A 27,257-nucleotide genomic window follows, 5' to 3' on the forward strand; every position below is an offset into this window, starting at 1 on the left:
CCCCTTGCCATCTCTATTCTACACCCTTCTGGATGGAAACTTGGCCTATAGAAGGTACCTTATAATTTTTTATATATTTACTCTTATGAATGATTATAATGTTATGCATCAAATTCTTTGTATGAAGGCAAGAGCCTTCAAGAACATTGAGGCAAATTAATAGCCACGAATAATGAATAAAACACACACAAACAGTAACTTGAATAATAATTTTTATTTTATTATGTACTACACAAGTTATGACGAGGAATGTTCTTATTTACATAGTTTTTTTCCATTTCATTAACTCCAATATAAATATCTGTTGAACATTTATTATACAGCATCGAAGGGATGATATGCAACTAGTCTACGAACGCAACTCACATAATACTGAACATAAGATTGTTGCGCGTGGAACATAGCAAAGCTAAACACTTCCAAATACCTTATTTAAATAACAACTTACAATAATAACATAATAGAAAACATGCTTAACAAATGTCAGTTATAATAGACAAAAAAAGATTGTTTTTTTTTTTAAAGTAAAAAGGCACAGAATATTGCCTTGATTTTCAAAATGTAACTATTGTAAGACCACGAATTCTAAATTCAAAACTCTCAAACCTGTCTTTAAATGTAAAATAAAATAAAAACTGTACAATGGTAAAATATATCGCAAATGATTTTATTCATCCAGGCCACGTGTATATACTTATATTTTGTCGGTTGATAAATATTCTATTTAAAAATATAATTATTGTACAATTTTTTTTAACAGATTGCAACTATTTCTTGCGGGCCGCAAGCCGGGCGACATGTAATTTTACCTGCGAAAAAAAAAAACAATTTGAAAAAGGTAATTAAAACAGGACTTGCAAGGCTGGTCGCCAGCTGATGGGCTAGAAGGGAGCAGTTGCTATGGCCGATGGCGGAGGGGGGGTCATACATTTAGTTACAAATTTTATTCTCTCTCTTCATTGAGCGCTTGTATGTTTGAATTGTTTGACAGGGAGAGAAAATAATGCTTCATGTTAGTAAAGATTTATTAATAGGGAGTATTACTGCACTTTCCTCCGCCAGAGTGCAGCACTAGCACCTTTCGTAAACCTCAGAGTAATTTATACATATTGTGCCTTAACCCATTCATGGCCAAAATCCGTCGAGCGTACACAATACGCCGGGCCACCATACAAACCGTTTTTAGCTAAAACGTATGACTCAGCTTATGGGTCTCTGGGCTGGCGCGCACGGGTAATAAATCGCCGCTTATGAAGCCTGCCAGTTGAACAACATTATGGAACATTTTTACTAACCACCTTTTTTAATATACCTTACAGAAATGCTTGTAACTTAGTGGATACGTACGTTATTAATTAAAATTACCTTTCGTTTATGTTTAAATCGGAATTTATTCATGACTCGCATGTGAGTCACTGGCCCTGCGGAACTGTTTGAGCATGACCCATACGCTGAGTCGCTCGCCCTAAATGGGTTAAACTGTTTTTGGCTCTAGCCAATCTTTGGTGGCCAATCCATTTACCACATAACACATGGGGCCTTAAAAGCACTGCCTAAGTCAGCTGTAAAACATGGAGTTTTCCTTAGGCTTTACATATTTTTCGACGATTGAATACAATAAAGGTTGTGACGTACCTAGCTATAGTCTAGGCCTTCTCAATCATGTCGACGTTGACCTTGTAGAACACGTAGGGGAAGTACTCCGACTGACCGAAGCCCAGACCCGCGAGTTCCGCCGTCTGAAACGAATTTAAAATCAAATGAAGAAAAAACTTAAAATCAAATTAGGAAGAATTAAGGACTAATTTACTAATTTCTAAATATTGTTCAACAGTTGGCAAGCCTGTCATCTGAGCCTTCATGTACGGAGCGCTAACTCCGAAAAAAGATACAATTTGGAGAGGTCAACTAGTTATACCAGTGGAGCGACACTCCTCGGTTTTTTCCGGCTCCACTCGGTTCAGCATTGCTCCGAGCAATTATTAGGGTTGGCACAACTTGGGGTCCCGATACGTGCACGACCACAGATAAGATAATGACTCGAATTTTGACAACTCAAAATGGCCGAAAGGGATAGTGACATACATTAGAAAGGGACAGTATAATTCGACCCTGAATCGCTGTCAAACTTCGGTTGATAGTACTATTATTTTGTGGTTATACTTTGGTAAACCCACTTTGTCAGTAGAAAAGGCGCGAAATTCAAATTTTGTAAGGAAGATCGAGCCCTCCTACATATTTCAAGTTTGCCCCCTTCACTTGTGACGGAAATGGTTTGCCAGAGTATAGTTTGCTATTCTTCCTATATGTCCTACTCCGGGCGCCTGGCAGCTGTTCATTGGTGGTGGTGGTTCAGCTCCTTCATGTCTGTATACTCACGTCGGCGGCGTTGGCCCCGTGGCTCTGCGCGGAGTGGTCCAGGTGCGCGTACAGCTGCTGCAGCACGTGGCGCAGCTGCTTCATGTCTGTATACTCACGTCGGCGGCGTTGGCCCCGTGGCTCTGCGCGGAGTGGTCCAGGTGCGCGTACAGCTGCTGCAGCACGTGGCGCAGCTGCTTCATGTCTGTATACTCACGTCGGCGGCGTTGGCCCCGTGGCTCTGCGCGGAGTGGTCCAGGTGCGCGTACAGCTGCTGCAGCACGTCGCGCAGCTGCTTCATGTCTGTATACTCACGTCGGCGGCGTTGGCCCCGTGGCTCTGCGCGGAGTGGTCCAGGTGCGCGTACAGCTGCTGCAGCACGTGGCGCAGCTGCTTCATGTCTGTATACTCACGTCGGCGGCGTTGGCCCCGTGGCTCTGCGCGGAGTGGTCCAGGTGCGCGTACAGCTGCTGCAGCACGTGGCGCAGCTGCTTCATGTCTGTATACTCACGTCGGCGGCGTTGGCCCCGTGGCTCTGCGCGGAGTGGTCCAGGTGCGCGTACAGCTGCTGCAGCACGTGGCGCAGCTGCTTCATGTCTGTATACTCACGTCGGCGGCGTTGGCCCCGTGGCTCTGCGCGGAGTGGTCCAGGTGCGCGTACAGCTGCTGCAGCACGTGGCGCAGCTGCTTCATGTCTGTATACTCACGTCGGCGGCGTTGGCCCCGTGGCTCTGCGCGGAGTGGTCCAGGTGCGCGTACAGCTGCTGCAGCACGTGGCGCAGCTGCTTCATGTCTGTATACTCACGTCGGCGGCGTTGGCCCCGTGGCTCTGCGCGGAGTGGTCCAGGTGCGCGTACAGCTGCTGCAGCACGTGGCGCAGCTGCTTCATGTCTGTATACTCACGTCGGCGGCGTTGGCCCCGTGGCTCTGCGCGGAGTGGTCCAGGTGCGCGTACAGCTGCTGCAGCACGTGGCGCAGCTGCTTCATGTCTGTATACTCACGTCGGCGGCGTTGGCCCCGTGGCTCTGCGCGGAGTGGTCCAGGTGCGCGTACAGCTGCTGCAGCACGTGGCGCAGCTGCTTCATGTCTGTATACTCACGTCGGCGGCGTTGGCCCCGTGGCTCTGCGCGGAGTGGTCCAGGTGCGCGTACAGCTGCTGCAGCACGTGGCGCAGCTGCTTCATGTCTGTATACTCACGTCGGCGGCGTTGGCCCCGTGGCTCTGCGCGGAGTGGTCCAGGTGCGCGTACAGCTGCTGCAGCACGTGGCGCAGCTGCTTCATGTCTGTATACTCACGTCGGCGGCGTTGGCCCCGTGGCTCTGCGCGGAGTGGTCCAGGTGCGCGTACAGCTGCTGCAGCACGTGGCGCAGCTGCTTCATGTCTGTATACTCACGTCGGCGGCGTTGGCCCCGTGGCTCTGCGCGGAGTGGTCCAGGTGCGCGTACAGCTGCTGCAGCACGTGGCGCAGCTGCTTCATGTCTGTATACTCACGTCGGCGGCGTTGGCCCCGTGGCTCTGCGCGGAGTGGTCCAGGTGCGCGTACAGCTGCTGCAGCACGTGGCGCAGCTGCTTCATGTCTGTATACTCACGTCGGCGGCGTTGGCCCCGTGGCTCTGCGCGGAGTGGTCCAGGTGCGCGTACAGCTGCTGCAGCACGTGGCGCAGCTGCTTCATGTCTGTATACTCACGTCGGCGGCGTTGGCCCCGTGGCTCTGCGCGGAGTGGTCCAGGTGCGCGTACAGCTGCTGCAGCACGTGGCGCAGCTGCTTCATGTCTGTATACTCACGTCGGCGGCGTTGGCCCCGTGGCTCTGCGCGGAGTGGTCCAGGTGCGCGTACAGCTGCTGCAGCACGTGGCGCAGCTGCTTCATGTCTGTATACTCACGTCGGCGGCGTTGGCCCCGTGGCTCTGCGCGGAGTGGTCCAGGTGCGCGTACAGCTGCTGCAGCACGTGGCGCAGCTGCTTCATGTCTGTATACTCACGTCGGCGGCGTTGGCCCCGTGGCTCTGCGCGGAGTGGTCCAGGTGCGCGTACAGCTGCTGCAGCACGTCGCGCAGCTTCTTCATGCTCTTGCGGGACGGGACCATCACGACGGCCTGGAAGTTCACGGGGAGACCGTATCTGAAAACAAAGGTTTCATTTTCAATTTCAATGAATCAATTTGAAACAAAAAGATTCACAATAATGACTTCGTTTGCGCCCAACCCGACGGTAAAATTACGGAGTGGAAGGGGCATATCTGGTTACTCGCACACGCCCTTGCAGTGGTGTACAGAATACCAACCTGAGCACGGATTCTACGAACACCCGCAGCGCCTTGACGTGTATCCAGGCGCAGAAGCACTCTGAGAAGTTCACCTTCAACCATCGAACCAAGGGACCCTGTGCGGCAGAAAATAATCAGTTAGTACATTACGATACAAGTGCGAAAAATAGGAAATTCGAAACGAGTGGCGATAAATTAAAACACGACCGAAGGGAGTGTTTTAAATCGACACGAGTTGCGAATTACCTATTCGCACATGTATCGTACAACGTTTTACGGTACATATGGCCCTTTAAATGTTCGACACAGTAACGTAATATGCTACTTCTCGCACTAGTGCTATAAAGTAGCCCCATATGTACTGTAATAGTACATTACGATACAAGTGCGAAAAATAGGAAATTCGAAACGAGTGGCGATAAATTAAAACACGACCGAAGGGAGTGTTTTAAATCGACACGAGTTGCGAATTACCTATTCGCACATGTATCGTACAACGTTTTACAGTACATATGGCCCTTTAAATGTTCGACACAGTAACGTAATATGCTACTTCTCGCACTAGTGCTATAAAGTAGCCCCATATGTACTGTAATATTCATTTTTGTCGTTTAGTTTCTTGTGCAATGGATCGCCTATTAAATGATGGTGTTTAGGAGGAAAATGACGGTTTTGAGGAGGATAATGACATATAAATGCTTCTTCTTGTCGATGACGAGCTTGGTAATCTCAGTCATGCCGGATTCTCGTTGCAGAAGTGTAGCCACGGCGAACGACCGTTTCTTCTTATTAATGCCAACAATATTGAGGCGAATGACGACGATGGTGTTTAAGATTAGAATGACGGTCTTTAGGAGGATAATGTCTAATGACAGTTTTGAAGAAAATAATGTCCACTGACGGTTTTGAGTAGGATAATGTTTAACGACAGTTTTGGGAAGACCAATTACGATGTAATGAAGGATAATGACGGAAATGAGGAGAATAATGGAAATAACGAGTATAACGTACGAATTGCTTCTTCTTGTCGGTGACGAGCTTGGTAATCTCGTTGTTGTCGGCGGAGAGGTCGTTCTCTTTGCAGGAGAACTCGCGCACAATAAACTTGTTAATGACTACAATATTGATGCGAATGACAATCATCAAGCGACCGGTGACGGACTCATATGGTGTCTAGGAGGACAATGGCGGTCTATAGGAGAACGATGACGATGTTTAGGAGGACAATAACGGCGATAAAGAGAATGATGTACGAATTGCTTCTTCTTGTCGGTAACGAGCTTGGTGATCTCGTTCTTATCGGCGGAGAGGTCGTTCTCGTTGTATGAGAACTCGCGCACAATAAACTTGTTAATGACTACAATATTGATGCGAATGACAATCATCAAGCGACCGGTGACGGACTGATATGGTGTCTAGGAGGACAATGACGGTCTATAGGAGAACGATGACGATGTTTAGGAGGATAATGACGCTGCTTAGGAGGATAATATCGGCGATGAAGAGAATGACGTATGAATTGCTTCTTCTTATCGGTAACGAGCTTGGTGATCTCGTTCTTGCCGGCAGACAGGTTGTTCTCGTTGTAGGAGAACTCCCGCACAATGGACTTATTAATGACTACAATATTCATGCGAATGACAATCATCAAGCGACCGGTGAAGGACTGATAACTTAGGAGAACAATGACGGTCTATAGGAGGACGCTGACGATGTTTAGGAGGAAATGACGCTGCTTAGGAGGATAATAACGTAGATAAATAGAATGACGTACGAATTGCTTCTTCTTGTCGGTAACGAGCTTTGTGATCTCGTTCTTGCCGGCAGACAGGTCGCTCTCGTTGTAGGAGAACTCCCGCACAATGGACTTATTAATGACTACAATATTCATGCGAATGACAATCATCAAGCGACCGGTGAAGGACTGATAACTTAGGAAAACAATGACGGTCTATAGGAGGACGCTGACGATGTTTAGGAGGAAATGACGCTGCTTAGGAGGATAATAACGGCGATGAAGAGAATGACGTACGAATTGCTTCTTCTTATCGGTAACGAGCTTGGTTATCTCGTTCTTGCCGGCGGAGAGGTCGTTCTCGTTGTAGGAGAACTGGCGCACGATGAACTTGTTAATGACTACAATATATATGCGAATGACAATCATCAAGCGACCGGTGACGGAATGATATGGTGTTTAGGAGGACTATGACGGTCTATAGGAGAACGAGGACGATGTTTAGGAGGATAATGACGTTGCTTAGGAGGATAATAACGGCGATAAAGAGAATGACATACGAATTGCTTCTTCTTATCGGTAACGAGCTTGGTGATTTCGTTCTTGCCGGCGGAGAGGTTGTTCTCGTTGTAGGAGAACTTCCGCACAATGGACTTATTAATGACTACAATATTCATGCGAATGACAATCATCAAGCGACCGGTGAAGGACTGATAACTTAGGAGAACAATGACGGTCTATAGGAGGACGCTGACGATGTTTAGGAGGAAATGACGCTGCTTAGGAGGATAATAACGGCGATGAAGAGAATGACGTACGAATTGCTTCTTCTTGTCGGTAACGAGCTTGGTGATTTCGTTCTTGCCGGCGGAGAGGTCGTTCTCGTTGTAGGAGAACTCACGCACGATGAACTTGCGCTCGCGGGCGTGCAGTTTGAACTCGTCGGCCACCTGGAACATATAAAACGTATTAAGAGAAGCATTATAATATTTAATACGAGTCTATTGTGTCCCACTGCTGGGCAAAGGACCCTATCCCAATGTTGGACAAAAGACACTGTGTCTACTGCTGGGAAAATGACCCATATGTCTCTTGTTGTTCAGCAAAACATTCTATTGAGTTTCAATGCCAGGCGAAGACGCCAACGAATTCGGGACGAAGAGAAAAACATGACCCTATTTTGTGCTAGATTTTGCCAGTGTAAAAAAGAAATCTTAGTTATTCCGTCATCGTTAAGTATCTAACAAAAAGCCCTCGATTCTAACTTTAACAGTAGCTTATATTACATTTTAATGTAATTTTTGAAAGTATTATGATAAACTATTTCCCTTATGTAAAATTTTACCTGTAGATAAAAAAGTCACATACTTATTAGGATTAGAGCATTATTACAATGAAAAGTACAAAGTGTTAGTTGGGAGAATCAACTTTTTAGCGTCACTCGTTGCCATGGTTACGATTAGTTGTCCAGGGGACAAAAGTTCATTGAAATACTGATTTTATGGTACTTAAATGTATTAAACTTGCGTTTTTGTGGTCGTTATAACCAATGTCCATAATGGGCCCCCTACTAAGCATGTTAATAGAACGGCATACAACGTCTCTTCAAACAAACTGTGCCACTGTTGTCCCTTGGACAACGGGACAGGATAACAAAACAAAAAAAGTTGATTCACCCAGTTAGTAATACAATACTAGAAGTGTGAGAGATAAATAGCTGGTACAACCAAAAATGAACAATTATTATGGAAAAAGAACCTCAAAGTATATGGTACCACAAATATTGAATAAAATTTGCATACTACGCAGTCCTACACAGTCCTAAATTAAGTAAATCCCTGATAAAAAAACAGGTTAAAAGAGTGTCTCCTCGATTTATCTTAATCACTCGTATGAGAGCATGCTAATATAATAATATCTAATAATAAATTCAATAGGTTAAGTTGTTAAGCCGTATAAGAACTGAGCGCCTCTCCCCAATAAACGTTACAGTTTGGCGGGAATACATATGTATTATATATGTCTTTATTTTAATAATAATAAAAAAAAAGTAAGTGACCCGTTTTAAATATTTCAATACAGATGAGACCATCAGAGACTGTACCCAAGAGTATTTGACGCATAAAATAAGATTACCTTCTTAAAGAGTGTGACGGTGAATAGTCCGTAGTCGTTGTCCTGGTGAACAAGTTGCGAGGAACGGGGCACGATCATGTCCGTGATTTTCTCGTAGTTTGCGTTCCAGTCGTTGAACATGGCCCTAAATCAAAAAGGATTTTTTCTCTATAAGCTACAATTGGCTACTTGACAGTTTTTTGTAAATAATGTCAAACGATCTTAATTTTCCTGAGGATCAAATGTCTATATAGGACTCATGGCATTTAAGCAACACAAAGGTCAGAAATGAGAGTTAAAAGTCTGACGCTCGCACTCGACGATTGAAACGCCTCTAACAAAATGATAAGGTGATGTGACGGCACATTATATAAGTCTGTCCTAAATGTATGGAAGATCAAGGAAATTGCCATTTTGACCCTGAAATATTGCGTTTATGTGTATAGTTGTCATACAATTTATTTTTCAAAATGTAAGGAATCAAATACAATTTTCTTTTCTATTTTTGAAAGACAAAAAAAAAAAATTGTGACTTTGGAGCCTTTTTTTTTATAATATCAAGTACCCAATACCCAACCCCAATTGGCTACATTAACTGCTGATAAAATGCAAGGACCAAACACAGAAAAAATTACGTCGACAAGTAAAGCAAGTAGTCGTCAAGTAACCATATTTTAACTCGTAGTCTGTGCTGCTTAATTAACAAAGACAGTTTATTTTTCAAGTAGGCATATTACAATACGCTTATGAACGTCAAATAAAGCTACGCCGGCTCTAACCCTACACCTCTGACCCGAGAAGATTTAAATCCCTCCTAAATTGTAGGAGGGTATCTCAATATGGGAGCGGCAAAAAACTCGACGTGAGGTACGAGATTGAAAAGCTCGATTACTTATATTATTATTTTATACAATACTTTTGCTACTAATCAATAAAAATCTTATACCTTTTTTTTTTTTAAATATAGGACATTATTACACAAACTGACCAAGTCCCACAGTAAGCTCAATAAGGCTTGTGTTGAGGGTACTTAGACAACGATATATATAATATATAAATATTTATAAATACTTAAATACATAGAAAACACCCATGACTCAGGAACAAGTATCCATGCTCATCACACGAATAAATGCCCTTACCAGGATTTGAACCCGGGACCATCAGCTTCGTAGGCAGGGTCACTACTCACTAGGCCAAACCGGTCGGTCAAAACCTTTAAACGAGCAATTCTTGTATATATATATATATTTTTCTGTGATCTCGGAAACGGCTCTAACGATTTCGCTGAAATTTGGTATATGGGGGTTTTTGGGGGTATACAATCGATCTAGATTAGTCTTATGTTTGGGAAAACGCGTGTTTTCGAGTTTTAATGCGTTTTTCTTTCGACGCAGAATATGGTCGCTAATTTCGTGTTGCCGGCCACTGTCCGTCTGGTCCAGCGGGTTAAAACGCGGACGGCTAGAAACGAGTGTTACGGGTTCAAATCTCGCCCGGTGACTAACTTTTGTTTTTTTTTATATGTTCAAGTTTATATATAATTTTTAATTTTTATTGTTTTAGACAAGTTTAATTTAGTAAAAAAATGTAGTTAAGATTATCACCTATACACCACCATATTACAATAAATAGTTATAACGCCCAGGTAGTAATACTTTAAACTAATAAAATCATACAGGTAAACAAGCCAAAAGTATAGTATACAGCTATTTAAGATACGCGAGCAGCCGCGATACCTTCATACTACCGGCCGCCGGGTCAACGACACCTCCTCGTAACTCATGAGGCCCTGGTACTTGCTCGGCGCTAAATTCGATTTTTAGACAGTTTTTTCTCGATTTTGGCCACCGTAGCCTATGGAGACTAACAAGCAATGGTAAGCTGTTTTCGTAGTCTATGGATGTTGCTATATTAAGGGTGTCACATGTGCGTTTATGACTTATGACGCAATTGTTTCTACTAAACAACCTGAAATAATTAATTTGAGCTATAGTTTTGTTTCGTCCTCTTGACCGCGGCGAGCTGTGATTGGTTCATTTCATTATAGTTGACTAAACCGTTTCGAAATGAATATTATAGTTGAGTTGCGAGCCCATACATGAAAAGCATCCAATTACAGTTTGGTGTACGAAATCTTAATTCAACCATTACAGTCCACGAGTAGGAAAATTCTCTTTGACGTGGTATCTAAGAATTGTATTATAAATGTATACGTACTTGGGCACGATGACGAGGAGCGTGACCAGGTACTCGCTGTCCAGGATGAAGTGCTCCTTCTTCACCAGGTCCGACAAGTTACGGGTCAAAAGACTGCCGCTGTGAGCACAAATAAAATATATATTATCACAATTCAGGAGCAGATATTTATGCACATCGCAAAAAAATATTCCCGGGAATCGAACCCAGGGCCAAGCATGTATGCAGGCATTGTTAACTAGACTAGACCTTCGATTAGGAGTAATTAATGAAATAAACATAAATGTTACAATTATTTTTATAGCTATAAATTAAAAAAGTGTGCGGTGCACAAAAGAAAAAACGCCTTTTGTTTGTTTTGTTTAACAGCTTAGGGTTTGAGGCCAAAAAATCATTTCTGGTAATTCATATTCATCGGTTCTCTCGCCCCGTACAGTTCCCATTATTTTGTCTTTTTAGGGTTCCGTAGTCACCTAGTAACCCTTACAGTTTCGCCATGTCCGTCTGTTTGTCTGTTAGTCGTTAGTGCTAGAAAGCTGAAATTTGGCATGGATATATAAATCAATAAAGCCGATAAAGTCGTACAATAAAATCTAAAAATTTTTTTTTGGCTGCCTCCCCTACACGTAAAGGGGGGGGGGGTTGATTTTTTTTTTGCTTCAACCCTACAGTTTGGGGTATCGTTGGAAAGGTCTTTCAAAACTAATAGGGGTCTTTAACAAACATTTTTTGATAAAGTGAATATGTTCGGAGATAAACGCTACTAAAGAAAAAATATGTCCCCCCCCCCCTAAAATTTTAACCATAGGTGAAAAAAATCGTAGAAGTAGAGCTTAAGAAAGACATTAAATGAAAACTATAGCAGACATGATCAGTTTAGCTGTTTTTGAGTTATCGCAAAAAGTTTCCCCTTCATAGTAAAAAGACGTACATTCACAGTTCACCCTTGGTTTACAATCTACTATACTTTAAGCCCTCAAATAAAAATGGCGATGGGCAGGACATAACGCACGGTATAAAGACAATAGATGGACAATATTGGCAACGAAATGGAAAGGCCCTATTGGCAAAAGGAAATGGGGAAAGCCATATAAACGATGGCTAGATGATATTACAGAAACTGCAGGGAAAGACTGGCTAAACAAAGGGGAAGACAGGCAAAAATGGAGAGAGTTGGAGGAGGCCTACACTCGAAGAGGGGTCCAATTTTTTTTTTATAATACATCGGTGGCAAACAAGCATACGGCCCGCCTGATGGTAAGCCGCCTCCGTAGCCTATGTACGCCTGCAACTCCAGAGGAGTTACATGCGCGTTGCCGACCCTAAACCCGCCCCCCCTCATTGAGCTCTGGCAACCTTACTCACCGGCAGGAACACAACACTATGGGTAGGGTCTAGTGTTATTAGTAATAAAACTTCAAATGTAAAATGGGAAATTTGGAAATAAAGGCTTTTTTTTTATGTATCCTTTAAGCTCCAGTTTAGCTTATTGTGATGGAAGAGTAACTACGGAACCCTACTCTGAGCATGGCCCGACATGCTCTTGGCCGGTTTATTTCGCTTTTCTGATTGCATCGGAAAGATAACCCCAATAACAGATATTAGAAGAAGTAACATCAATCAAACCATTAGTATTAGCATCAATATTAATCAACTTAAATTGCCCTTCTCGAGAATGAAAATTATAACGTCTAGCCCTCACTACATCATGATCAAGATATATAATAAGTTACCTAACTCTATAAAAAATCAGGAAAAGACTACTACATTCACTAAACTATTAAAAATATTTCTAATAAATAAAATAATAATAATAATAATTCAGCCTATATACGTCCCACTGGGCACAGGCCTCCTCTCATGCGAGAGGGCTCGGGCTATAGTCCCCACGCTAGCCCAATGCGGATTGGGGACTTCACATACACCTTTGAATTTCTTCGCAGATGTATGCAGGTTTCCTCACGATGTTTTCCTTCACCGTAAAGCTAGTGGTAAATATCAAATGACATTTCGTATATAAGTTCCGAAAAAACTCATTGGTACGATTGGTTCTAATAAATACATGCTATTATTCCCTAAGTGAATACTTTGAAGAGGTTTATGCTAGAACTCATGTATTTAATTGTAATGTTTAGATTATTGGTTTCTCAATGTCCTCTTAAATTGCTGTGCCCTTCCAGGGCGTCACATGTACTTTTACACCTTCTGTTACATCTAATGTGATTTGTGATATGCAATAAAGATTTGACTTTGACTTTGATTACTTCGAGTCAGGTATAGCCACTTACGTCTGTTTCTTCTCGAGGTTCTGCAGGTTGCCCTTGAGCGCGTTGTAGGCGCTCGACTTCACCTTCAGGTCCGCGTCGATCTGCCCCACCTGCGCTCACGATATCCAATCATTAACTTGGCTTACCGTGTAAGTTGCGAATTGTTTGTATTGCGGAAAAACCGCAAACGTAAATCTAAATTTCGCCATTCTGAAAACTCGGCAAATCAGTACTAACGGCCCGATTCGAAGAATGAAATACGATAACGATAAGTTCTGGTTTAGATAAGTTCTCATTTAGATATCGTTTGTATGTCGTATAATTGACAGAAGCAGCTCGATGCGGGCAACCAATGTCACTTTGATGTTAGAAATATCGTCGATAGATCTTATTGGGATAAAAATAAAACAGCGGAATAGAAATAAACGTCAATTTTGACATGTCGTTTAGTTATCGATATTTTAAAAATCTTTCCGAGATCTTAAACGTGTCTTAATCATTCTTCGAATCGGGCCGTTAGGCAGGCCTACTCTTCAGTACTAACTAGGATATACCTATGGGCAGGTTATAATGGCATAGTACACACCAGTATCACCATGCACGTTAAAAGACACAGAAGCTAAAAGTTACGATCCTTTTTTCATTGATCAACACTTCATGTAAAATAATAATTAGATAATTTATTTCATGAAAAACATTACATAATTAGTTTTTCATGGCATATACCTTTGTATGACATAATTATTGAAAGTCATAATATAATGGTTGTCAGATTATCATTAGTCATAACTCTACAACCGTTAACTTCTCAGGATTTTCGTAAGGTTATCCTACAGATAGGTTAGGTAAGGTTTGTTTTATGGCAATTCAGAAAAGTTACGCGTTTCTGAGAAAAAACAAATTATGACTAGCGAAAGTGCGGAGAAACAATACATTATGACTTAAAACTTTATGGGAAACATTAGAGGTCCTTTTCATGGATATATACGAAATTCATAATTAGGATGTTCCCAAACTATCAAGCGTGAAGGACCCGTTCTAATAGTATTTTTCCTACTCCTCTACTGTTATCTGTCATTTATGCATTCATTAACACGAATATAAGAACATACATAAAAGGTTTCAAGAAAAGTCTATATTGTCTATTCCTCATAAAAGCTCTTGTGCTTTTAATCGCTATAACGTTACTGCGATTAATGGTTACCAACCTAACAAAACCAAAAAGAATACAGTTTTTAAACTAAGTTGGCAGCAATGCCAACTTACAAAATATTCATTTGGTTGCATAGTAAAAATAATTACTTCATAAGTCAGAAACACGCATGTGACACCCGTAATATAGCAACACCCATAGACTACGAAGACCGCTTAGCGTTGCTTGTTAGTCTCCGTAGGCTACGGTGGCCAAAATAGAGAAAAAACTGTCCAAAAATTTTATTTAGCAAGTACCAGGGCCTCATGAGTTACGAGGTGTCGCCGACCGGCCGGCCGCGGCCCGGGGCGGGCCGGGCGCGTAACAAGGTATGCTCGCGCGTCTTGGCTATATACTTTTGCTTTGTTTACCTAAATTAAGATTTATTTTTGTTGACTCGTAGGAAAAATATTGTATGCAACGTTGTATAAGTAGGTCAAAAAATGCTCGTGGCGTATTCCTTTACAATGTTCGCCTACGCCTTCGGCTCCGGCTCACATTGTAACTCACGCCACTCGCCTTTTTTGACCCTTCTTATACAACTGTTGCATAAAATACTATAATATGTCTCAGTATAATATTACAGTATTGTCATTGAAATTTAGAAAATAGTTTCCTTTAAAAATATAACTTATTTTTATTTAATACAATATAATTCGGAAAACCAATAAAAAAAAATTATGTCGAAAGCATACCTGTTTGCTAATAATATCAGCGATGTTACGCAGGCTCTGCTTGATGGGGTACTTGGCCATGTCCCACTGGAAACGAGTCAGGTAAGTGGGCAGGTCGGCTGTAAACACACATCCGTTTTACACTTGTATACCATACTTGGCGACCATACCCTTTTGAGCAGGACCGGCAAAGTCGGTGTTAATCGGTTTTTTGCAAGCTTTTATAAGCATCTGCTGGAGTTTAGTAGAAAGAGACGGAAAATATATATTGATTGCCGACTCACACCTACTGCCGCGTCTTAAAAGTAGTTGAATCTTTAAACGGGTTAAGGACGGGTAAGTTGTAAGAAATTATGCCTGAGCCTGTCATTTAATAATATAAAAGATCCCCAGCAAGGTTCTTCATACAAACGTAATTACCCTCTCATTTTAAAACGACTAGCTAGATTGCTATGAAACTATGTACTTACAATAGAATAAGGTATATCTAGGGCTGCAATTAGGTGAAGCTTCCGATACCATAGTTAAAAAACCGGTCAAGAGCATGTCGGGCCACGCTACTTATAGTTCTTGGGTTTTAAACGTGAAATCTTCAGTGAAACTTGATTTAAGGTTACAAGTTTTTAATAATATGATTACATAATTGGTCCCGACAATCGGAGCGAGAGCGAGCGAGAGCGACCGAAGTTAGGTTCGAACTGCCGTTAAGTTTTTCTTAATGCTAGATGCACTACACATATGTACCACACAGGTATATAGCACGCGCACACACATAACACGTTCAGTGTAGGGTTCCGTAGTTACTCTTCCGTCACAACAAGCTAAACTGGAGCTTAAAGTGTAGTAAATTGTTAACCAAGGGATAAAACGGTACCTGTCACCCGATTTAAACAAATAGGCAAATTTGCATAATCAGTACCTAATTAAAGTAAGTCTTTTTACTATGAAGGGGAAACTTTTTGCGATAACTCAAAAACAGCTAAACTGATCATGTCCGCTATAGTTTTCATTTAATGTATTTCTTAAGCTCCACTTTCACGATTTTTTTCATATTTTTTTGACCTATGGTTCAAAAGTTAGAGGGGGGGGGGGACACATTTCTTTTTTTCTTTCGGGGCGATTATCTCCGAATATATTCACTTTACTAAAAAATGTTTGTTGAAGACCCCTATTAGTTTTGAAAGACCTTTCCAACGATACCCCACACTGTAGGGTTGAAGTAAAAAAAATTCACCCCCAATTTACGTGTAGGGGAGGTACCCTAAAATAAATTAAATTTTTAGATTTTATTGTACGACTTTGTCGGCTTTATTGATTTATATATCCATGCTAAATTTCAGCTTTCTAGCACTAACGACCACGGAGCAAAGCCTCGGACAGACAGACAGACAGACAGACAGACGGACATGGCGAAACTATAAGGGTTCCTAGTTGACTACGGAACCCTAAAAACAGCAAGTTTAAGTTTTTTATACACAACTTGTTTTAGCTCTATTATGTTTGGTTTATAAGCTGGAGCTATATAAACTAATTACAGGCATAGATATACCTCATGTCATTGTATGTGCAAAGTTTCATTACAATCCAACGCGTAGTTTTAAAATGAGAACAAAACTCCGTTTGAATGGGAAGGTGAAATTCGGCCGAGCTTGCCGGGGACTTTATTGTTAGTGCAAACTCCAGGTGAGTGAAGAGCCATTGGACAAACCCTGAAATCCCACGTAGGGTTACTTCTCAGGAATGCTCTGACGTTAATATTTTTTTAATTAGAACAAAAGATAAAAAAATATTTAACCGAACAAAAGTTATTTGCAATAATTAAAAACAAAAAGAAACACACTGTGTTAATCTTTGGCAGTGTTTTTGACAATTTGTTCGAAATATTTGATAACGATGACATTTTTCAAAAGTCAGAAGCTTATTAGTGTCATAAATAAAAAAGATAATCAAAAAGGTCGAAGAAGGTTCCATACTATTCTTTGAGGATATTACCTTAGGACATACAGGCTGCTCCAAAGTAAAAAATGGTAATTTGTTAATTTCTTCGAAACCGCTACACCGGTTGTTATGATACTTTGTACACTGGTTCTAAATACCCTACTGCATATGTACATTTCGGTTTTGTCCAATGGCTAGGGACACACTGTATAAACTTAGTATTTCGACTGATTGCGCACTTTATTTATCTGACGTAGTAAATGTCAGAGTTTAATAAAACATGTTTTAGGAATGGGCTATATAATATATGATGTTCAATAGTGACTCATTTAGTGGACAACGGACAAATCGTACAGATAAGTAGTACATGTTGCATGTGTTTCAGTTTTTAGGCAACTTTAAGGGAAAAATGAATAGAATCAGGCGTTACTTTGCGGAAATCCATTCTAATTGAAACAAAAATATTACTATAATTGGCTAATCCGCGAAAAGATAACGTAAATATATAATACTGCAGGTCTGTGATGATTGGGATATTTTTGAAAAAGTTCTTGCTGCAGTGGATGCGTGTGCGAGCGCGTTGTAATACACAGATCCTTATGTCAGACGGCACACCGCTTGCGTGACGTGTGCGTGCACAGCTTCAACATTTTAGCGCTCGCATATGTGCACATCTACGCGCTCGCAGCCGGTGTGTTCTGGCCTTATCTAATATTTTTTCTATATCAAACGCATTTTCTCGTTTTAAACGAAATAATAAATAAAACATTTTTGTGTTTCCATTGCGTTACGCACATTTAAAATAGAAAAGCCGTTCAGTACAATGTGGCGATCTAAAAAGGTTAATTTGGGGTTATATATAACCCCAAATTAACCTTTTTAGATCTCTTTATATTATAGCTATAATATAATATAGCAAACTAATAAATTACTTATTACGATAAAACTAAACTAATGTTCCCTTCTTTCCATGCAGCATGTACAAATCTATCTTAACGCCCAACGCAAAAAGTACACAAGTACAAAATTCAATTTTTCCGGTCGTCTTCACAAGTACGAAAAAAATAAAAAAAATAAAAGGGTTTTCAATAAAACACTAGCAATAACACATTTCATGCGTTACCTACGTGGAACAAAATTTAACTTAACATCAAGAAATACTACCGCATGCAATGAAACATATAGGTATTCATGCTGTCATGCACTAAATGCCTACAACCAACGCAAAGCATCAAATACAAACTATACATATTTTCATATAGCAAACCTTTTAGAATCGAGATATATTAATATCTCTAAAAGGATATCATTATTGACCTTATTGTTGCCCCTTTCAATTTTTAGACCAGTCACTTAAATACATTTCTGAACAAACGCGTGTGTCGTTTTTGATACAAAAAAAAAAAAAAAAAAACACGTTATAAAATTGGCTTTTAAGCGCAGGACAACATTGGGAAGGTTAGATTAGGTAAGAGAAACATTGGGGCCAGAGAAACACGCGCAGGGAATTCTTATACTATTTACCTTGATCCGAAAAAATAAACTGTTTCTCTTTCACCATATGATCTTACCTAAATTTTGTGCAAAAACATCCACAGCGAGCATCGACAATTTATTTTTAAGAGATTTGTTAGATGCAAGTTAACTCATCTAACTTTACTTTTTATAAACAATAAAGTTTTTAATATTTAGAAATATCTGAAAGTTTGATAAGAATAACCACGACGTACCTTGATTATTGTAATTTTATATGGCTTTTATATTTGCAAATCTTCACCAAATTATTACTTAAAACAAAATGATATATTTATATAAAACTGATAATTAAACTTCAACAAAATAAAAGATAACTTTTACTTTGGATACATAAAAAAGCCGCATACAAGTATTTTTAAAATATACAACTCAATACAAAATTCATACATACGATATTACTTATACATATGAATAAAATACGAGCAAAATGCACGATGAAATGCATCCAGAAATGGTCTGACTGAATTTCAAAACTGTATCAAACTTAACAAAGTTCACCTGTAAAAGTGCAATAACCCAAAAAAACACATTTTTGGGTAAGAAAAAAAAACATAAATTTATCTTAATAAAGCTACTTACATATTTTATACCAAGTGTAAAATAGACATTGATGCAAAATAAAAGTTAAACTTAAAAACAACAAAAGCTAATAAAACACTGCTGTCTAGCCGTCTTGGGATTTTTATGCGGTAAAAATTTCACTTTAGTCTACATGTTAAATAGGTAAAACTTAAATATAGCAGTTACACTTAAAAGCGACATTAAGAAGGGACAATCAAGACGTACAAATTGCGGGTAATGCTAGCCAGTGTCAGGGCGTCAACCTAAACTTGTAGCTCTGCAAACGCTTTGCAATACTATACTGAAAATATTTAGAACACTGTCAAAAAAAAGGTTGTAAATGTTGAGCTAGTGTATTTTGTGTATGTAGAGTACCTAGTCTTTAGTGCAAAATGCTCAAGAACTCTAAACATTTTTTGACTTGCTTTGTCTTTAAATCTTTTAGTTACCTAAGTCAACAGTGATCTGAAATTATTGGAGTTATCGGCAACAGCGATTTGAAGTATTTTGCATTGAAAAACGAGCTTCTATTTTACAAATTTAGAATGGCGCTTGACACTTAATATTACGGCCAGCGCCAACTGCTAAATTAGCAACTAGAAAACCTAGATAGTCTAGATACCTATTGTTTACGCAATCACTGCCTTCACATTGGACTAAAAAACGCAGGCAGCGCTGTTCGTAGAGGAATGCCTACGGGGTCAGAGCGAAAAGGGCCTAACGGAAAGGGAAGGGCTTTTAATCATTGATGCTGAGAAAATAGTCCCTAATTTTAACTTTATCATCTGGCAATACTGTAAAAGATCGCTTCAAGCTTAATCACTGTAACTAAAAGGTCAAGGGCATACAGATAAGTAGGTTAGGTAATAAGGACTAGCATTTCATTTGCTTCGTCACCTGTCGCGAGTGCGTGCGATCTTCCTTTCCCGCTAAGCCTGTAGTAGATGGTGCGCGCAAATTTGCAAACACCTTCAACATAAAACTAAGTTACAATATGACTTACGAAGAATTCAGGCTTCTTATAGGCGGACCCTATGAAGTAATATTGATTTCTAGGCGCTAAATAGGGTATTCACAGGATTATTACAGGCCGTTAAGGTTTATTCGACATTCAGGACTATTCTCCAGCATCAAAGACAAGGATCTCGGGACCTAAACCTTGTGAGAGCACGTGATGCGGCCTCTCCTCTTCCTCCTCGTCGTCCCACCGCGGCGAGCTGCGGCCGCTGGAGGCCTGGGACTGCTCGCAGGAGTCGCGGTGCTCGCACGGCCAGCAGCCGTGGTGTTCGGAAAACGCCGAGTCACAGATGGGTGAGGTCGGCGTGCCGGGCGGCTCGCCCCCGCCGGGGTCGCCGTATGAGTCCATGCCTGGCAGCATAGTTGTCGCGGATTCAAGAGCATAATCGTGCTTACGCAGTCGGTCAATAGAGATTAGCGTACCTTCAAAGGGTACTGAAGATCTCCCAAGGAGAAGCTCCCAGGTGCCGTTGTGTTGAAAGAACGTAGTGTACAAGGTGTTTATATTCGCAACACGCGATCGACAGCCCGCCTGCTTCCGGCCGGGCGTCCCTACACTACATCTACAAGGTGTTTATAAATTGTAATATGGGCCTTGCTGCCTGAATCTAAGTTCAAATAAAACCTTAATCCATTATGCGACATTTACCGGTATTACCTATTTCAATCATTAATTATTTATGACAATTTATAGCATTGCCAGCTTGGACAGAAAAACCCATTCAAGGTACTGTCATAAATAGTATTATAAATATTAAATCAAACATCAGTCCATTCCCATATAGGCCCGGTGAATATTGAATTTTAATATTCATCGAACAAGGAGGCCACTTTTGCTGGTAATATTGGACTTCGTATGGCCTTTTCTATATCGTTCGCTTTAATTTCTCGAACGATGCTCTTATACCCGCGACAACACATGCTGCAGGGTACCATGCCAAGTTAAGGAACATGTTAAGAGTGCTATAAAAGAATCCAACGAATAAACGACTTTCTTATTTTTTTCAAGTCGGTTAAAAAGAGTGTTACGCTTGTTATATAACGTGTTTAAACTTTCAAAGCTCCAAGGACATGATCCCAATATCCAATCACCTAAATGTGATATTACTCAGTGAGGGCTTATCTGAAACATTTTGAACTAACTCTTAATTCGTACTCTCTCGATTTGTTATCTGGAAATTCTTGCCATTTTCAAATCTCTTAACACGCTCCCTCACAGAAGGCATCGCCCGTATCAACTCCGCAGCTATAGTTAGGTTGAAGACTCGTAACGTATTATTGTTATAAATTATTCATCGTTTACGATGTTATAAAGCTTTTATTCGCCTATAAAACTCTCTTCAGCGCCAGATTTTAACCTAAGCTTGTTTTATTGAAAATAAAATAAAAATAGGATTTTAGTGGGATAGGAGCAAAATATAACAAATAAATTTAAGGAAAAATAAACTAATATTTAATAATAACAAGAAGCGCAAAGCATAGACGGTATGTAGAAGCTCGATATGGCTAAGCTATGAATGTCTTGTGAGGCAGTGATTGCGATATCTATGGTATGACGACATAGTTCTACGTATATCTTATATCGAGACACTTGTGCATGTATATTTATCATTAACGCCGGTTGTGGAGTCGAATATAGATAAATATGGATTAAGGAACCTCTTCTTGTAGTGGTCAAAATGTAAAGGGCTTACCACACCACAGCAACCGATCGATTCAAATCATCGAGTAAACGACATTTTGGGTCGACCACTTAAGCTTCAAATTGTCGATAAACGTGTTTGTAGCCATTTAGATTTTTGACTTAACTACCATGTATTATTCTTGCCACGCCACTATACAGAAAAGCCTCCGTTTCTATCCACGTTTATCACAATATTCTTTAGTTCTATAGACACTTATATAATCTATTTGAAACGATTACTTATTTTATATACTAAACGTTACATTTGACAAGTAACCTAAAACACATTTAAACTTCTAAAACACTGTAAAAACATAGTACGTACACAAGACTTACATTCGCTAGAATACATAATACAACGAAATTATTAAAAATACGAATGGTTTTAAAGAAATTATTTTCTTTATACATCTTATTATTTCTTATTACCTAAACCTAAATTTCTTTAATTGTCAAAAAAAATGTCCAACCATACATCGATCGTATCGATAAGAAAAAAAAAGAAATAAGACAAAATCCACAAAGCGACGAACATGCAAAAGTAAAATTTCCAACAATAAACTGTCATTTTTTTTTTCAAAACAGTATCATAATTTTTAACCTAACCTGATAATATCAGATAATGAATATAAGAACGCATATACTTACTTTGGCCGTAAATACATATATCATACACGATACGTGGAATATACATACATGTATATCCTCAAAGCGTCAGAAGCGCAGGAATTGCTAAGCTTTTACATATACTACTAAATAGTTACTCACTGCCAAAAAACTTTTTCCATTTTTCAGACACTGAAATGCAATTCCAAATACTAATTTGCAATAATCTACAATAGGAATGAATATTTCAAAAAAAGGTCATTAACGAACCTTTATTCATATATTTAAATACATAAAAGAAGCATCGAAAATAAATAAAAAATTTGTGATTTACGATGTTATCATATGATATAATAAATAATTCGAAAAATAATAACAGAAAATTAAGAAGTATATTTTGAATAAATAATGAATTCTCCAAAAATAATTATCATACATGTTAAAAATCACTCACCAACTATACTTATAACTTTATCCACTGCATAATGTTTCTAGAAGTTGGCCCTAAAATAGAATAGTTAAAGCGCCAACCTATAAAAGTAGTTTATGATGTTCCTTTTCTATAACGGAGTCGGAGTATAAAACATCAAATATCCTATGCAACAATATTTAAAACAACTATCGTGTAACAAAGTGATACTGTAATGCAATGTGCGAGAGGTCAGAATAGCTGTAAGTAGACGAACCTCTTTCTAAAACAATAAAACATTCGTAACAAACACTGTCCACGCAACATTCTTAGCCATTTTACAAAATATAATCAACGAACCTTCCACAAAAAGCCCCAAACTTATAGATACTATAACATTTTAAAGTTAAAATATACTATACATGCAAAATTTACGATAGTATCCTTGACAATTGATTTTGACTTGGCAAATCTCGAGTTTTAGCAATTCCACTTATATTATCACAAACTGTCATGTTAATATTTTATGACAAGTTTTTTTTTCTTGCAGTAGAATTAAGAAATTGTTTAATGAAAACAGTTCATGGTTTTTGGCTTTAGGTAAAGATTCGTTGTCATTTGAAAATCACATTGAAGTTGATTAATTCAATGTTAAAATATAAAAAGATTAAAGTTTATACAGGTGATATGAGATGTGTACATGAAAATGTTATGTGTTAAATAAAATAATTATGTACAAACATTCTTATAGAAAGTGCAATTTTATATTGCAAATAAAATTTAAAAAAGAATCCAGAAAGATAAAGTTACTGACAGTGGTTCAAGAATTAAATAATTAACAAATATTAAAGTGTTCGTTAAAAAGAAAAATACATGCAAAATATACACATGTTGAAACATAATTAACCAAAATCAAATAGGAAGTATAAAAAATCAAATAAAAAATATAACCATCGAGATCCAGCGACGCATGCTCAAAATTTTCGCACTACTCTGTGCTTTTATTTCTTTTTTTGTCTACATCAGTTCATTCTTGTCTATGAATTAGTTTTTCATGCTGGCAACTTTCCTGCATTTAAACAGCCTATGTTCTGTTTAGCCCAAAAACATGCCATCGTTCAATTCTAAAACTTTACATGCAAAATTCTCGTCTTTTTTAAATTTGTATTTTACTTTCTAAGACTAGGTATAACTTCAATTTTATTTCACTTGTTTAATTATTTTAACAAATGGCACCAAACAAAGTACCGTAATTGTTTAAATTTTTACGGAATTAATTAAAATAGTTTTTAATTACTTTGTAATTAAACAAAAACAACTAAAATGTGCCACATGAAAAGTAAATTGCCCCAAAAAATTTAAAAAGTGACTTACTGTTGTTTGCCATCAGATTTTCATGCAGCTTGTCGCGTTGGTCTTCCAGTACCTGTCAAATATTATTTATTTTGAATTCAAATAATCCTAAAATAAACACAAACGTTTTAAAAACTAGAAAGATTTATACAAACAATGAATTAGATAGGAGAATAAATGAGAGAAGCTTTTACATGTCGACGTCATTATGGCAATGATATAAGGTTTGATTTTGCCTGGCCTTTTGCCATCACGTAAAAATATTTCGAAAATAAATAAAGCAAAAGTGGAAAATATGGCAATATAATATAAAAGTGTAAAATATATCTATAGTAGTCAATTTATTAGGTTAAGTCAGTGGTTCCCAATCTTTTTCAATCCACGGCGCACCTGCAAGTTTAAAATTGAATCTCGGCGCCCTAACCTAGGCTATTCGAAATAGATAGGTACCTACATGGTGAGGAGGATTGCCTCACGGCGCCCCTCTTTACTGTCTACGGCGCACAGTTTAGGAACGCCTGGGTTAAGTAATAATATATAGGTAGTTTTATTTTAATTATAGCATTAAAGTTGGAATATATTGGTCTGAAATTACATTTTTTTGAGGTAATAAACCAAAAATATGGTGAAATTAATGAATAATTAGTTATAAAGACCTCACCTCTCCAAGGTACTGGGCCACTTTCCTGGTGACTCCCTCGACGAAGGTGTCCAGCTTGCCAAGGTCATCAGACAGACCCACCAACTGATCCAGCGTTCCCACCTGAAGAACATAGGTTGTGTAATAATAATTAAAATGGTTGGTTTCAGGATTTAACCTTTTGACGCCAATGACGGATTAATATGTCACAGACCACAGAGCAACATAGACCTACGTGCATATGCATAAAGTTCAATTTCAGTTTTGACACTTTGGTAATCCAATAAAAAATATTAATTATTATTGAAAGTATTTATTTAGGTACAATGAATCACAATTGTTTATTTTCATTACATTATAATAGGTACATAATCAGGTGTAGTATCTAGACACTGATTTTGATAAAATGATGTAAATTTTGATACTATAGGATAAAGTACATCTTATCAGTCACTCATGGTGGTGGGAGTTTAAAGTGGGTGATAGACGGGCGAGTAAGTTCGCGAATTTATGGCTCGATGACTTTTCTCGCACGTCTATCCAGGACTTAATATTTTGCTGACTCTACTATGTTTACGCTTTATACAAATGTGTAGTTACTTTAGTTAAGTTGTGACGTGATAAATATGTAATAAAAAATTCATTTTAAAAAAAATAATAAATTAAAAATATATTTCACGTTTTATGTAAATATTCTTAGTAAATTTTGACACTCTTTAATAAAAAACAATTTAGTTCTTTAGTAATAATAATATGAATATTCAAAAATATTTCACAACATGAAATAAAACAGATTATTGGTGCTCGGTCTTGGTCAAGGCACGTCTACACTGGCCGTTTTGTGCGCGACGAAATTTCCTCGTGTGGACCCACCTAATATTGTGTCATTTGGAATGAAACTTTGTACATAGGTTAGAAATACCCTAATTAACACGTCCTAATGTCCAGAAGGTAGAGATACATTGTATATACAATATACAAATACTTACATAAATAGAAAACATCCATGACTCAGGGACAAATACCTGTGCTCATCACACAAATACATGCCCATACCAGGATTTGAATCGAGGACTATTGGCTTCACTACCCACTAGTCCAGACCGGTTGTCGCATAACATGCCTAGAGGTTGGGAATGGGGAATATGTAGTTGATGCTAAGGTTGCCTAATTTGGTGGCATTGTTGAGGGTGTCCCAGATCTAATGGAACATATTGACCACCCAGTACTCTGACATTTTGTTTACGTACCTTAAGGTCAGGAATGGGGAATTTGTAGTTGACGCTAAGGTTGCCCGATTTGGTGGCATTGTTGAGGGTGTCCCAGGTCTGTTGGCATGTCTTGTCGCCCGGGGCGCTGATCACCCAGTACTCCGACATCTTCACTATAAGCAGAAAAAAAATCAATGGTACCATAAACATCACTGAAATCTAACAAGTTCTAAAAATAATTTTGACATTTGTTTTTATTACAAAGAGACAACATTTACCAGAGGCTTACTAAGTCTTGAATCTATGAAGAAGGGGACAAATCTTGTAAAAAAGGGCTTTTCATATTCTTAGTTTTTGTTTATTACCCAGCAGAACCCAGTTTTTTCTACAATTAATATATCTACAATACTTGCTATGGCAGTCTAGGATGTACTTATTCCAATAAGACAAAAATGTTCATTTATTTTATTTTATTCAAGTACTCAAATAAGATATAGTGATACATAATCTAAACTAAAGACTACCACTATAGGATTTCGTAAAACTTTGTCATATGACATGTTTCAAGAAGACTGTAACTACACACACTACTGCATACTTTTATTTTCTTATTAGACTGATATAATGTACTGCAGTGATGAAAACCACCAACTAACCTCAGGGTGAACTCGAAATCTATTACGCTCTAGCATACACTTCGAACAGGGCTCACTTCACACACGAAAAATACACATACCTATTTAAAACTCAGAACCTCACGCGAATGTTAAACATTATTGAGGAATGAGGGCTGACCTTGACTGAGAATTAAGCTTCTATGAAAACCGTAATAGTCCAGAGCCCAAGCAGATACGCAGCGATTTTCATATTGAGAAACATAAATAGTACTCCTTGTCGAAAAAATCGATTAAGCTCCGAGAAATTTGGAGACGTCCTGTTTAACGTGAATATGGACGACGAAGTGGTGTTTTACGCGGTCTGACGCGGTGGGATTGGGAATCGATACTCGCCCCGGCTGTCCGGCGCCCCGTTAGCGCTCAGACATCCAGGCGCCACAATTATGAACACCAATTCACCCCAAACCACCCCATAGTACACCCGTCACTATTTTGACACTTTCAAGTCCCGCGCAAAAGCATTTTTAAAGCACACCACACACTTAATAAGGCTAAATACATTACTTTACTCACCTAGAACTTAAAAATTAATGCTGTTTAACAGTAAATATTAGAAACAGCTATAATTTCGTGAAATCACAAGACGTCGGGACTAGCCCTGCTTCAGCGCCATGAAAATTCACGTGACGCTGTGCTGCCACCTACAACGACTGATATCAGACAGCTGATTTACGTCAATTGTCTTTGGTGCACTATGTTTTTGGCGAATTAAAAAACAGAGAATTTATAAATTTACTTATTCAAAGTTATAATTTATCCATATCTTGTTACTCTTTTCAATATAATTGGGAATAAAAAATATTGTATTTGCGACACAAGT

The 27,257-nt window shown here is 39.1% G+C and overlaps 1 protein-coding gene across 3 annotated transcripts; it reads right to left on the reverse strand.

Moving 5' to 3' along the window:
* Positions 1–190: 190 nt before the first annotated feature.
* Positions 191–27,109, reverse strand: LOC133516572 (V-type proton ATPase subunit C). Of its 3 annotated transcripts, none has more exons than XM_061849570.1 (14): positions 26,951–27,109; positions 25,800–25,933; positions 24,571–24,672; positions 23,931–23,982; positions 19,999–20,208; positions 14,827–14,924; positions 12,961–13,049; positions 10,694–10,792; positions 8,495–8,618; positions 7,177–7,308; positions 4,642–4,739; positions 4,340–4,478; positions 1,636–1,739; positions 191–809 (listed from the first exon to the last, which is right to left on the reverse strand). In XM_061849570.1, the coding sequence occupies exons 2-13, from the start codon at positions 25,926–25,928 to the stop codon at positions 1,647–1,649; spliced, it is 1,365 nt and encodes a 454-aa protein (XP_061705554.1). In that variant the 5' UTR covers positions 25,929–25,933; positions 26,951–27,109; the 3' UTR covers positions 191–809; positions 1,636–1,646. The 3 variants fall into 3 exon arrangements, with proteins under 3 accessions (XP_061705554.1, XP_061705556.1, XP_061705557.1); XM_061849572.1 differs by lacking the exon at positions 26,951–27,109 and adding an exon at positions 26,556–26,839; XM_061849573.1 differs by lacking the exon at positions 19,999–20,208.
* Positions 27,110–27,257: the final 148 nt, after the last annotated feature.

Source organism: Cydia pomonella, chromosome 3 (assembly GCF_033807575.1).
Source record: "Cydia pomonella isolate Wapato2018A chromosome 3, ilCydPomo1, whole genome shotgun sequence".
NCBI lineage: Eukaryota > Metazoa > Arthropoda > Insecta > Lepidoptera > Tortricidae > Cydia > Cydia pomonella.

Excerpts from the sequence above, each read along its gene's own strand:
- LOC133516572 (XM_061849570.1), bottom strand. The coding sequence starts at position 25,928 with ATGTCGGAGTACTGGGTGATCAGCGCCCCGGGCGACAAGACATGCCAA. Across the intron at positions 13,050-14,826 it reads CTGATATTATTAGCAAACAG|GTGGGGCAGATCGACGCGGA; the intron begins GTATGCTTTCGA and ends TCGTGAGCGCAG. Across the intron at positions 4,479-4,641 it reads TTCGTAGAATCCGTGCTCAG|ATACGGTCTCCCCGTGAACT; the intron begins GTTGGTATTCTG and ends CTTTGTTTTCAG.